Source organism: Choloepus didactylus, chromosome 8 (genome assembly GCF_015220235.1).
Source record: "Choloepus didactylus isolate mChoDid1 chromosome 8, mChoDid1.pri, whole genome shotgun sequence".
NCBI classification, from domain to species: Eukaryota; Metazoa; Chordata; class Mammalia; order Pilosa; family Megalonychidae; genus Choloepus; species Choloepus didactylus.
Genome location: NC_051314.1, coordinates 50,721,164 through 50,735,376, shown reverse-complemented (window position 1 = coordinate 50,735,376; position 14,213 = coordinate 50,721,164). Strand labels below are relative to the sequence as shown.

At 37.0% G+C, this 14,213-nt stretch overlaps 1 protein-coding gene and 1 long non-coding RNA gene across 3 annotated transcripts in view; one reads left to right on the top strand and one right to left on the bottom strand.

Moving 5' to 3' along the window:
* The window catches only part of PPP1R12A (protein phosphatase 1 regulatory subunit 12A), a 176,872-nt gene extending 167,698 nt beyond the window's left edge, over positions 1-9,174 (bottom strand). For both annotated transcript variants that reach the window (XM_037846697.1, XM_037846698.1), the window contains exon 1: positions 8,671-9,174. In XM_037846697.1, coding sequence (XP_037702625.1) covers positions 8,671-8,907 — 237 coding nt within the window. In that variant the 5' untranslated portion in view covers positions 8,908-9,174. The remainder of the gene's footprint in view (positions 1-8,670) is intronic.
* Positions 9,175-9,356: 182 nt separating this feature from the next.
* Positions 9,357-12,485, top strand: LOC119542151. Its single transcript, XR_005218425.1, has 3 exons — positions 9,357-9,552; positions 11,363-11,470; positions 11,699-12,485. It is a non-coding gene; the product is annotated as an uncharacterized LOC119542151 (long non-coding RNA).
* The last annotated feature ends 1,728 nt before the right edge of the window (positions 12,486-14,213 follow it).

The following is a 14,213-nucleotide window of genomic DNA, read 5'->3' as shown; positions in this document are numbered from 1 at the left end:
AAGTTCAAGTTTTTAATTAGGTATGGTTCCGCCTGCATATCTTACTCAATGCACATAATGCACTTAAATAGATTACTGAAAAGGTGACAGCTGACGAATGCCTTCACTTTTTTCCATGGTTTCTATTGAATGTCATTTCAGAAATGCCTATATAACACATGACAATGTGGAATGTCTCCACCCACAAAAGAACATTCAAACAAGGACACTTTAGGACAGTAACACAGAGCTCAAGTTTGTCTTTTTATGGTTTGTCAGCACAATGAAAAGAAAAACCAAAATACTAATAAGGTCAGAAAATACTGACATACATGAATCCATAATGAAAATGTTATTTAGAAAAAATTTTTTGATTAAAACTGCTGGAAAATATTCATTAGCTTCAAAGGCTAGTATGCTAGGGATTCCTTTTATAACCAATACCTTTTATAGCCAATTTTTTTGATTAAAGAAATTCATTTTTAAAGTATGTTACATAAACTGAGCAAAGTCCTACTCATATCGAAAATCAGTAAAATGATTCATTTCAAAAATAAATGTAAGATCAGGCTAAATTTTGACTGCAATAACAGCCACTTTGACATTATAAATATTATAGAGTGAGATTATGGTATAAAAACTTCATTAGACCATTTTAATATTTGTTAGCTCTATTGTATTAACCTATAGAAACGGCATCATTTTGTTTTCTATGAACTCTGCTCTTGACAAGATTAGTTGATGAGTTCAGTTTTTTTTAAATCAACATTTTTGTGCACCTGCTAAAATAAAATACAGATACCGAAGGAGACTTAAAGAAAAATGAATCAAAGTTTCTACCTTAAGGAATTCACTATTTTAACAATAGCAAGTAGTGTACAAGTGCCAAACAGGATCTAAACAGTAAGTCAGAGAATCACTGTGTGCCCAGGTGGTCAAGTTAAGTCCACACTTTGTGCTCTGAGCAGTGCTTTAAAGAACATAAATAAGCTAGGAAATACATTCCAGAGGAAGGCAACAATATATGCAAGGCTTATGGAAGTATAAGTATAAAAGGCAGTGGTTCCTAAAGACAGCTTTGACAGATCTTCTGAATCTCTTCAGATAAATTCTTTTTGCTCCTTATTCGGTGACCAGGTGCCAAGCTTGTACTCATGGTTTGGCCTGCTACCACCTACACACTACCATATCCTAACCAAAAGGAGGATATAGGGAATGGTTCTGAAATCTGTTCACCCTCAGCTACTCTCTCTACTTGCATGAAAGAGCATCAAGAACATCTGTGGTCAATGTATTAGTAATTTAATAGACTGATGTATGAGGACCAACTGTCCTTTATTTGGCTATTTTTGTTGTTGTTAAAATATCCTTATGACATGATGATAGTAGAAGGTGAGCAGGTGATTGTTTTAATGATCTTATATGGCGAAATAAAGCACTCCCTCTTTTAGTCAGCAAAATTTTAAAAACATTTCATTGGTCCATCACATGTACAGTTCTGGGAATCAATGATCAATCAATGATTTGATGTGCAGTTAGTAAATCACATTTCAAATATAAATTTAAAAATTTAATTAAAAAAAAATCTATTGCCTTTCTAAGACCTGAAACATAATTTTGCTAATTTTTAAAAAATGATTTAAGGAATGGAATATTCTTATAACTTGATATTCTTATTAATAAAAGGCTCCAAATTAATATTCAAACATTATTAACATTAAAAAGTTTTGTTTTACTAATTCAGAAGTTACTTCAGATAACTTGATTAGCATTTCATGCAATGTCCAAGTCCTAACTCTACATCAATAATCAAGATACAGAAAAAAATGCAGGAGATTAAGCTGAACTGTGGTGATAAATAGGAGGTTGTTTTCTTTTTATTTTTAATACCCTGAATTGAACTTGCCTATCATTTATCACTTTTCTTCAAGAGTAAGTCTGTGTGTGGTAGGGGGACCAATTACTGTAAATGAGTATGTAAAAATGCCTGAAGCAATAATGTATATCGGTATTAAGATAAAGAAAAATGAAGATGCTTGAAGACTAAATTATGTTCTTAAATCAGAAGTGATTTTATTGTTGTTGTGACTTCCTTTGCAACATCCCAACTCATCTGATCAAATGATCTGCACATAACGGCCTGCCAAAATGAATCTTGGCAGTTCCCAAAGTTTAGAACAGATTTTGAATTCTGAGATTAATTTAGATAAAATACTACTGCATTTTGATTACCATTGAAAGGTCTTAAAAGTGTTGGCTAGTTAAAACAAAGTAAATGAAGAACAGAATTATATATAAATTTATTTATACACATACATATACACATACAAATACATATTTCATTTGATTCTCTGCTGATTTGCAGGCAAAGTTCCCACTATTAATCACCAACTACGATGACTGAAAGATTTAAGAAAACTTCCTTCTTTGGACTTAAAAGAAGACATCTAATAGCATTAAGTTTGGACTTCAGAGTCAAACAGACCTGAGTTAGAATCCCATACCTGCAGTTTACTATTTTGGTAACCCTGTACAAGAGAAATGTTGAGAGGATTAAATGAGATAGTGTTTGTAAAACCACTTACCATAGTGTTTCACATGTAATAAACACTCCACAATAAGACAGTGAAAAGTGATGGCTATTTCATATCCAACATCAACTTAGAATAAACTCAAAAGGGGTATACCAAAACACCAATACCCCATCTTTCAAACATGATTATGGAATCCCACAAACTTTTAAAGAAAGGTTTTTTTCTTTTTTTTTGGAGGCGTAAGAACTTCAAAAAGTGTCAAAAAGGAATATATTACAGTAGTAACAAACTGATATCCATAATACATTTCTAAATAGTTATCTTTTAAAAATCATCTAACCAGATTTTTTTAAGTACGAGTAATCTTATGTCAACAGTATTCATAAAATGGGACAACAAATAGGTGATGAAAAAAAAATTTCTTCTGTTCCATCCAGTGCTTCTACCAACCTATATTAGAAAATGCTCAGTCACAGCTTGCAATCACTCCATAGCTGGAGCACATGAAAGATGGGCTTGGTTATGACACTTCAAAGTCAGACCACAAAACTGTTGCCAGGAAGTCAATGTTATAATGCAGAGAAGGCATTATAACAGTAGCAGTGTGGACATTGGTGCCCTCCCAGCACACCCCATATATGGCAAGGACTGTCCATTTATTTGCAGGAAGTGAGGAAGTCCAGTTTGGGGTTGGCAGAGTTGTCTGTTTATGTTTTGTTTAGTTTCGTTAATTTTTAAATGGATATAGGATGATTTAAATAAAGGTTTTGAAAATCATCAGCATAAAGTATCACAGCTTTTCTACAGAGAAAATTATGTAGAGAAAATAATACTGCATTCTTTTTAACACGTTTTAATATACTTTATAAGTGATCCAATATGCTCTTCCATGATCTTACCATCACCAAAAAACAACACCAAAAAGTAAAAAGGTATAAACTATAAGCTGTATATTCACTTTCAGACTTCTCATATACAGCATTAAAACTAGTCTCTAATAAGTGATTCAATATTGGCTGTTTCCAGTCTCTTTTTCATTCGATTGGTAAATACTTCACATGGCCCTAGCAGAATACTTTTTAAAAGAGTTACATTTCAGATTACTATTCAGTGAAAAACGCTTGGCCGAAAAGACCAAGCAAACATTTAAGACTGCACCAAAGTATTCCTTCTACTGACAAGAGGGGAGTCATTCCTTTAAAAGTTGATAAAATGTATATTTTAAGATCAAAAAGATTTAACACTAAACTTACCTGCAAGTAGGTTTTCATTAAAAAGTAAAAGGATAACTTTAACATAATAGCATATAAAGTGAATCTAATTCTACTCTGTATTCTCCTATAGTACTTAGCTCAGGCTCTTATAATGTAGGTAGTAAATTAATTAATGACTCTACCGGATATAAGATTTTTGTATCACCTAACCAAGTACTAAACTAGTTTAGTATTTTTAACAGGAAAAAGCAACACTGTGCAAACTGGGGGCTGGAGGAAGGCCTTAAGAAGCCTGTTAAGTGTATTTTCTCTTTCCTAGCTAAACTGGTATTACATTAATATATACTATTTTAATCTCAAAATATTTAAAAAATTTGCACAGAAAATCCACAACAAAGTTTTTCACTTCAGTTTCATAAACACAAGTTCTCAATAATTCAACAAAATCTACTAAACACCTACTATGTGGAAGAACAACATTCTAAGTATCTGGATATGAAGGTTTCAAAGATGTATCTAGAAACATACAAATAACTATAAAACTACATATCTATGATATAAGGTAAAAGACACAATTCAACAAATCTTTAGTGAGCACCTACTATGGGCCTAGGCTCTCAAATTACAAAAACGGGAAGACTAGGTCCTTACAGTCTACCAGGGAAGAAAAACTTATAAAACAAATGCTTTTCAGTAAAAGATGCTTTAATAGCAGTAGAGAGGCAGAATATAAGGTACAGTGAGCATCCTAGGAGAAGAGAATGCCTCTCTCCAGTGCCATAGTACTAAATGAGTACTACTTCAAGTAGAGCCCTGAAGAATAACTTGGATTTTGACTGGCAAAGAAGGGAGGGAGAACATTCTAGGTGGTAGAAATAACAAGGAAATAAAGTATCAATCTTGTTCAAATAGAAGCAACTTAAAGAGTAAAGGATGCAACATATGATGGAGAATTCTGCTAAATGGTGCAATGCTTTAAGTCTAAACTTTAAGGAGAGGAGCAACAAAGTGATACTGCTACGAGATTAGGCTGATAGCAAAATGCATACTGGATTGAACCAGGGAAAGAACAGTAACAGAGAAAGCAATTAAGCTGTTACTATACTCTAGGGATAAAAATAATAAAGGTACTAACTAGGATGATAATGAAAATGGCAAGGAAAATAACTGATGCAGAGGTGATTGTGAAGCATGAAAAGACAAAGTAAAAGATTGACTGGAAACACGTAGACAAGAGAACAAGTAAACGATAACCATAACGTTTAAAGCTCAATCTAGAGACTGGCATTATTAATAGAAATAGAAGCATCAAGGATAAGAGGCAGCTCACTGAGGAAAGATATGATTTCCTTCAGGCTGAATTTAAAGAAATCCCTGACTATGACGTAAAACTAATAACTGAATTAATAATATTGAGACTTAAACAAAGAAGCTTAGAAAGTATAAAAGTATAATGCATAATGTAAAATAATGTTAAGTGAAAAAAAACAGATCATAAAACTGAATTACAACTATTAAAGTCTATGTTTGAGCAATAAGGATCCTCTGAAGAATTTACACAGGTAAATATAGTTGTTATTCTACAGCAAAGGCGGTTGACCTGTATTTTGTATATTACTATTTAAAGATATATTTTTTAAATATAAAAATCAATGCATTTAATAATGCTTAATATTAAATTAATACTTCATATCAGCAGAAAAATGGAAATAAGGGTTTGGAGCCCTAGAGAAGAGTGGGAGGTGGGAAAGATAAGGAAGTCACTGGCACAGAGGAAGTAGATAAGATTTTAAGGTAAGATCAAAAGGCTAAAGACAGAACTGACTTAAAGATCTGAAAACGCTAGGAAAAAATCTCAGTCTCACATTTAATGCACACCAGTTTCAGTAAGAACCAGCAATAAGGCATTATACAGACAACTCTATTAGTCTTCTAAAATCTTTACAAAGTATGCTAAAAGATAGATACAGATCACACATGACAACTCTATCAGGTAGCTACAAAATAAGAGGCTGATTATTTCCCACTAATAAAATGAGAATCTGCCCTAGACTTGGGTTCTAGAAAATCAGAAATTGTATCATATCCCTAACTTCAAGAGTGTTTTCTAACTAAAGAGGAGGGTGGGGTAGTGTCAAGATAAGGAACTTGACAAGAAACACTGATTTTACTCCTATATGCATAACATACTTCTATACAAAGAGAATAGCTGAAAACTGACCATATCCTACAATGTCTAATGAGAGAGAGCACTCAACTATTTAATAAAGAAACCTTTAAATATAAACTGTTTATATTAAAAACGAAAGCAAAGTATCAGGTTAAGAAATATATTTTTCGGTTGTAAGGGTCCTAAACTTTCCTTGTGACTATGAAATTTAATACACTTGGTCAAAACCAAAAAAAAAAAAAAAAAAAAATCCAAAAGATTAACGAAGAGAGTGAAAACATTTTAGGTATCCTATGATCTTTAGACAGAAACTATTCAAGGATTATTAAGTAAATCAATGGATGATTTTAGATTTTTATAATTTAAGTTATTAAAGCAAGCAACATTCAATAGATTTCTTCAAAGCTTAAAATTTTCCTTTTAAGAAAAATTTTTCTTTTTTTAAAGTTTTATCACCTTTCACTATCGGCTATCCTGAATTTGCCCAAAGTGAACTCCCTCAGAGCCACAATGGGAAAAAAAGTACAAGAAGAATTGGTAAATATGAAATGCTGAATGGAGAAAACAACAAAAATTTTAATGTTCAATATTTTTAAAACCGGCTTCAATGACTTAAGGAATGTGCAGATAAATCACAAAACAGATAGTATGCAAATGGTTTATGCATAAACTTGGAAATTTCCGCGTGTCTGTCAATTAAGACAAAACACCCAGTAAATACTACACCTATGTAATATGAAACTAATCATTGAATTCAGTTAATCAGGAAGGAACTGATAAGTCCAATAATTCTTGCAACATTGTGCAATATGAGAGAAGGGAAAAAGAAGACCCTAGGAATCCTGCTAAGTATACTTTCTTTTCCTACCTAAACCATTATTATACCTAACCACTATTACATTAATATAAGTATTAGAAATTTTCCTTTTCTTCCAAGCTGATGTAACTGGGTTCCTCCACAATAATAAGTTTACATTTCTATTCTATTCTATTTTAATAAAAACATGTTGATGTAAACAAACCATTATCCAATTATCCTGACCTCAGGCATACAGTAATAATTGTGTATTTTAGAATCAATTACTAAAATCTGTAAACTACACTTGAAAGAAATTTGAAAAGATAAATCTTACACAATTATCATTTTGAATGCCAAAGCTTTTCATTCTCAACTCCATGTTTTTAGAATCTAGAATTATGCTATGCCTCAAAAGAAAACTCAGGAAAATCAAGTCTGCTATACATTAAGGGACCTAAATTAATGGAATAGAGAAAGAACTAAAGACCATGCTCTATCTTACTGGGTGCCACATTCTGAACTCCAGTTTTATCCTGCAATTTGTCAGTCATTCCAATTCATCTAGTCAACTTTGTAAACACAGGCTATAAGCCAAATGTGATATGAGAATTCAACCGAATAAAACTTAAGACAGACATTATTCACTTGAGCAGGAAGCAGTAAAAGGAAAACTGCCATCACACACCTCTCTTTTTAAAAAGCAGCAGGCTAAATACGCATGAAATATAAAGCCTTAAGTTTCAGCTTCTCAAACACGTTTTTGCTACAATATTATTCAAAATAAAGCTCTGATCTTCCACATACACCCAACGCAAGTTTGCAACAGTGCACAGGTCTTTTCATTGTAAGGGGAACCACTGCTGTAAAGTCGTTTTCTAGTAATTCCAAGTTCCCAGCTAAGAAAACGGAAAGATGCTGTCTTGTCACCTATCACCATCACTTAAAAGTTGCTTTTTATGCAGGACTCTACGTGGTTGTGTTGCTTTTGGCCTGTTAAAGGCAAAGCAACATTATCTCTGGATTGCCAATAGTTTCTCCTTATTTGGCTAACATTGAGAGATCCCAATCAGACTACTATAAAACTTTAACATGCACAAAGCAACCATTTTGAGAAAAGTTTGTGACCAGTTTTCTCTTCTCCCCACCCCCCCCAAAGGAATAAAAAAAAGCACATCTTGGTAACCAGCTTTAAAAAGACTGCCCGATATTTCGATATTTATTCTTCTCTTTCTAACCCCAGAGCAAACCCCAAGACCTGGCGCTCAGACACTGCAGCGAACTCTTCGCCAAGAACCAGACTCCAGATAAGCGTTCCCGTCCGAAGGTGGGCAAGCACTTTAGAACACTCCCTTATGCCACATCCATCCACTCCCTTTCAGTCAGTGGTGATCGCTAATTACACCCCGTTTTCCCCTCAGCGACCAAGAGTAATAAAGGAGAAAACAGGAAATCGTTCGCTCAGGGTACTCGGCTTAGGGCTCTTAATTATTATCATCTTTTGTAATCAAGTCCTAAAAAGTACAACAAATCCAGTGCCCGCCTACAAGCCAAAAACATCCATCTACCCAAGTGTCCCTAATGTCCCTTGTAATCGTTTCCTTCAGCACTCCCCCTTCCTCAAATACACCCCTGACATGGGGGCCCACGCACAACCCCATTGCACCCCTCTCCATCTGGACCCCAAATCCCAGACACACATCCACAAATGGCCGTGGGGCCCAAAGGCTAACAGTGTCCGTTTTCCCCTCGGTCCCGGAAACCACCCAGTTCCCAACTCGAACTGGTCTGAAGGGGATCCCAAGCCCAGCTCCCTCCCTCACTCCCTTGCGGATGCCGCCCCCTCACCCCGCGGCAGGGAGTCTCAGCCGTCTCCAGCCTCAGGAGGCCGAGAACGAAGGGGAGGCCCTGGAGGGAGGCCAGCTAAAACCCACAGGGTCAGGAGGGCCCGCGGTGGGGGCGACAGGGCGTACAGACCTGGTGCAGGGCAGTGAGTCCGTCCACATTGGCGTAATTGATGTCGGCCCCACGGTGCAGAAGCTTGAGGACCTCGTCCGTGTCGCCGCTGGAGCAAGCGGCCAGGAAGACGGCGCCATCGTCGAACTTCACCTTGGTCTTCTGGCGCTTCACCACCGGAGGCTCGAGATCCGTCTCGGAGCCGATCCAGCGCTTCAGCTGCTCGTTCCGCTTCTGCTTCGCGTCCGCCATCTTCATCCCCTCTCCAGCCGCCGGGTCTTCTTATCGCGAGGGGGGGAAGGGGGAGGCGGAGAGGGAAGAGAGGGGAGGCTGGAGGTGTGTGACTGTTTCTATGAGTGCGGGCCAGAAGAGGGCTGGGAACCGGGAGGAGACGCTCGAGACTTCCAGTATCCCACAGAGCACTGGGGCGGCGCGCCCAGCCGAGCGGACCTCCCTTCCTACTACAGAAGCCCTCCCGCCCCGGGCCTGGCCACCCGTCACCGGCGGCCACTGTAACGTAACTTCGCGAGATCCGGGCAGGGAGGTGCCCTTTGGCCAGTGCGCATGCGCCCCAGGCCTGTGCCCGCCCCAGGAAGAGCGCTCCCGCGAACTGGGGCGGGGGCGGCTGGGCCACCGGAGGGAAGCGGGTGTGGCCGGGACTGCCCGGGCTGCGGGGGCTGGGAGCGACCTGGGAGGGAGGAGCGGGGTTGAAGAAAGGTTTTTCCACTCCGCTAAGGGCTGTCGGGTTTCTGGACGCCGGCATTCGGGCTGCAAGTTCTGCAGGACAGATCTGCTTACAGGGTCATTTGCTCAAGTCAAAGGATTTTCCTTTTGGGCTGCGTTATTTGAATGGAATGGAGGATAGGTCTTGAGTTAGGTGGTTTTTCTTTCCAAGGAACTCAGGTGAATTTGCGCATTTCTGTATTGATAAGAACCTTTTAACTGTGGGGTCTGTGTAGCCGCGAGCTTTGGTGGTAGTTACCCCGGATCTCCAGCGGAGGGGACCGCCTAATGCCAAGGGTTGACCTGCGGTCATGTCAGTGGCTTCCTGCCGACTCCGCTGTAAAAATGTCTTTCCTCTTCTGCCTATTTTGTTGTTGTTTTATTTTTTTCCCTCACGCTTATTTTGGGTCCTCTTCCTCTTTTTTCAGTCCTTTTAAGCCTGCTGGATGCAGGTATGTGAACTTAGCTCTGCCTTGTTTCTGGTCTTGACCTTTTAAGGGATTTCTGGTTTGCGCTCCTTCGCTTTGAAAGGATGAAGAAAGACGCAGCTGCTTCTAGGATTCACAAGAAATTTTAATATAGGCAATTAATTCATCCACTATTTATTGACTATCAACTGTGAGCCAGTCACTGCTCTGGGCCCTGGAGATACAATAATGAAGAGAATGACATGTTTATTTGAACCACCTTTTGAGGCCATGTGCTCAAAAAAACACTACTTTATCATTTCAATTAAAAAAAAAAAATACTAACTTTGCCTTGTATGACTGCACACACACCCCAGTTTTGTAACAAATACTAATGTCTTATGAACCGATTAATCTGCATTTTCCACCAAGTCACCCTGTTGCTTTCATCCAACTATTTTGAGAGCCCAAACAAGAAAAGCCATAAAATCTTACCATTGAATGCTATGTTATGGATCATCTAGACTAAGTCCCCAAAGAACTATTTGATTTACTTTATATTACTCAAAAGCAGGATTATGGTTCATTCAGCAAATATAATGCACCTGTTCTGGGTCAGGCATGCTCTAGATGTTGGGGATGCAGCAGTGAACAATTCCGTTTTCCCTACTCCCAGCACTATGCTCTATCCAGTAGACAATATTGCAGCCCATCGTCTTGGGAAATAAAAAAAGTCAGTAAAATCTGATTAGGAAACCACCTGCCTATAAGAACTGGTTTTCAGAACCCACAATTACTAGAAGAGTAATGGAATGCAAGTTAGGGGTTCTGAAAATGTTGTAGGAATAGTAAGTGTACCATGCATAAAATACATCATTGTGTGTGCATAAAATACAGGCAAAAGAAGTTTGGTAGGAAGTTTGCTATTTCTGATTCAGGCATTTACCTCAGCATGTAAAATAAGTAAATAAAACAAAAACCAATCATTTATTAACAAAACATGGATGGTTAAGTAACCATTCCCAAAGGCTACCAGTCAAAACAAAAACCACATGGGTTATTAGCATATGCAAATTTCACTGAGTTTAACTTTCCTTCTTCCTCAGCTTTAAGAGTCAGCCAGGAAGCTCTATATTAATCTCAGTGGAAGTACTCTTAAACTGCCACCTACTTTGCCTTTTAGGGTTTTTTTTTTTTTATGTTATTATTATTATTATTTTACAAGTTAAAACAACACAGATTTCTGGTTTGGAAGGTCAGAAGTCCAGGTATAGTGTGTCTCAGCTGGTCCTCTGCTTAAGGTCTCGCAATGCCAAAATCAAGGTGTTGGCCAGGGTGCATTCCTTTTTTGAGGCTTTGAGGATAAATCCGCTTTCAAGCTTATTCAAGTTGTTGCCTGTTTGGTTCTTTGTGGTTGTAGAACTGAGGTCCCTGTTTTCTTGCTTGCTGCCAGGTTGGGGCCAGTCTTTGTTCCTAGAGACTTCCTGCAGTTCTTCATATGTTTTCCATATGGCCCCCTCTAGCAACAGTGGGTTGAATCCCTCTCATGCTTCAAATCTCTCCAACTTTTCTTTCTGCCACAGCTCTATGATCTCTTCTGTTCCCAGCTGGAGAAAGTTCTCTGCTTTTAAGGACTCATGTAACTAGAGAGGGCCCACCAGAATTATGCAGTATGATCTCCATATTTTAAGGTATGTAACCTTCATTACATCTGCAAAGTCCCTTTAGCCATGTGATGTAACACACTGATAAATTCCGGGGTGTTACAGTGTGGACATCTTTCGTGGGCCATTCTGCCAATCACGAGAGGCTCTCAGGAATCAGCAAGATATTCATAGCAGCTCCACATGGCAGCAGGAGTATGCTCTCTTTTTCTCATATAAAAAGCGTAACTCTACATTTATGTTTTTTTTCCCCAGGAAGTTGTGTCAAGGTGGAAAGAAGCATCCCTGATATCTGGTGTGGAAGGCTGGTGACCCCTGGCGCCCTTAACATGCTGTGCCTCCTTCATGCCCCTCTCCGAGGAGCCACACATGCCACCTTAATGTTATTATTGAATTAATTATACTGAAGACCTATGGCTAATTCTGGGACAGGGAAAACTTTTTATTAAAAGAAAAAGCAAAACAAATCACTTCATATTATCTTAATAGCAAAGAGAACTTTAAAAATCATCTAAGTATAGGTTTCTGAGGTTAAGAAATGCAAATATTTTCATATCCTAATGACTCTAAATAGACTGGGGTTTGGGGATAACTCACAGCTCTTTTAAGACAAATTAAGCCTTAAAATAGAAGTGCAAACTAAATTATACTTATTAATTTGCTACCCTTTTTTTTTTTACTTTAGCTATTAATCATGTTGGGGGCCATAATTTGCTAGTTAATTATCAATTTAAAGAATTTTAAATTAAATCATAATTTAAACAAAAATGCTCACTGGCTAGATTTTCTGCTCTTTCTCTGATGTAGCATCACCTAACAGTCCAGCATAATATGATACTTCAGTTACACTCAAGTTTATTATTAGCAAAACCACTAGAGAATACAATAATGTTGGTATAAAATCTTATATGTGTGTGTGTATGTGTGTGTGTGGCCTTAGTGTAGTATTAACCTATGCAATGTGGAGATTTCTGTCAAATGGAACTTGGAACACTGAATCTGAATTTGAAAATATATTTGATCATGTCGCAGTATGTGAACACAGGACACGAAAAACAAAAGTCAATCATTTTTGGATTTTAAAATCAACCAGCCAAAAAAATCTCAGTAAAAGTGGCTAATTGCTATTTGGTGAGAAACTTTATTTACATGTAGAGAGAAGCTAGTCTCAGTTATAACGAAAAGCCTTAAAGACTCGGGATCTAAATTGTTTCTTTCTTGCCATCCTTTACTTTCTTTATAAAATATAGTGAAAGTATATATCACTAATATAATGTAGCATACTAAAAATCTTCCATAAACCAACTTTCTGTTCAATGTATCTTCTTTCCCATTAATTTTATTATATAAATGGAAAAATATTTTGGTGCAAAAATGGACATAGATATTGATAAATACTTTTATGCCATATATTTATCTGCTCCTCATCCCTAATATAAACCTGAGATTCTAATTTAAATGTATACACTTGAGAACAGAACAGTCAACAAGGCACTTTGGTAAATATCTCTTCTTATCTCTTGTACTCTATACTTCGGCTAGGTTTTCTTCCCTTATATAATAATTTCTTTCCAATGTTCTATTTAGGAATCTGAAGAAAAATTAACAGACTGCTAATGTCATAAGACATTCAACCCCATTCAAGGAGTTGATCTCAACGAACACTGAACCACCCTAACTTGCTTCAGACTCCATTTCTAGACCAATCCTGATTTCTGGAACATAGTATTTAATCCCTTGATACTCAGTGGTGCCTTCCATAATGACACTCAGCTTGCTTCTAACTCTTCAAGGTAAATTCTCTGCCACATCTGTCTAGCTTTATTTTAGGTACCTAACCTTAGCATTGTTCGTTGTGCCTGATATTCCCACAGGATTCTTCTGGTCCTCACAAATTGGAAATCAGCAAGTGTCTGGCAACAATGTCCAAAGTGCAGGCATAATGCTAAAGAGATGATGGCTCATGTCCAATGCACGTGACTAGCAAACTCTATCATGTTCAGTGCCAAAACATCATACATTTGTATAAATTAATTTAATCTTTCCCAAACTTCATCACAATTTTTGCTAGCTCCAAGTACCACAGAGACTATTATTAATTTAATGTTTTTATTAGCTTTTTTTTTCTTAACCTTAAATAGATTATTTTTGTTTTGAAAGGAAATTTCATATCATTTTGATAAGTGGAAAATTTATTTCCAATATACATCAATAAAAGAAAACCATAAAAATAAATAAAATGAAAAAAAAGCCAATATTAATTCCAGCTAAGTTGGCTACCAAAGATCTGAACCCAAGGGCTGTTCTCAATTTATTAAAAAGGAAGATTAGTAATGGTTGGACATATTAGCATCAACCTGAGATTTTCTACTTAGCATAATCAAAAAGATCAAAGGATATTGGAAAGAGAATAATTTTTTGCTAAGTGATTCACTGTTATTTTAGTGTCCCAAACACCTAAAATTACCTTATATACCACCAATCTGCAAGTCCCACACTTGGGAAACACTGGCTGATTTTAAATCAGTCCTAAAGATTAAATGAATAATATATGTGAGAAAGGAAATACAATTTAGATTTTGTTTGTTTTTCTTATATTTGTTTCTTTTCCTTCCCTCCATTTAAACTGATAGCAACTCTGCTTCCTTGCATTGGGGGGTGTTTGTGGCAGGGAAGAAAGCAGAAGCTGCTTTCAAAACACTTTCCTTCCTTGCATGAAATGGCCACCCCCATATTTCTATTTAATGAGCGGTTAAGGCTAGTAATCTTG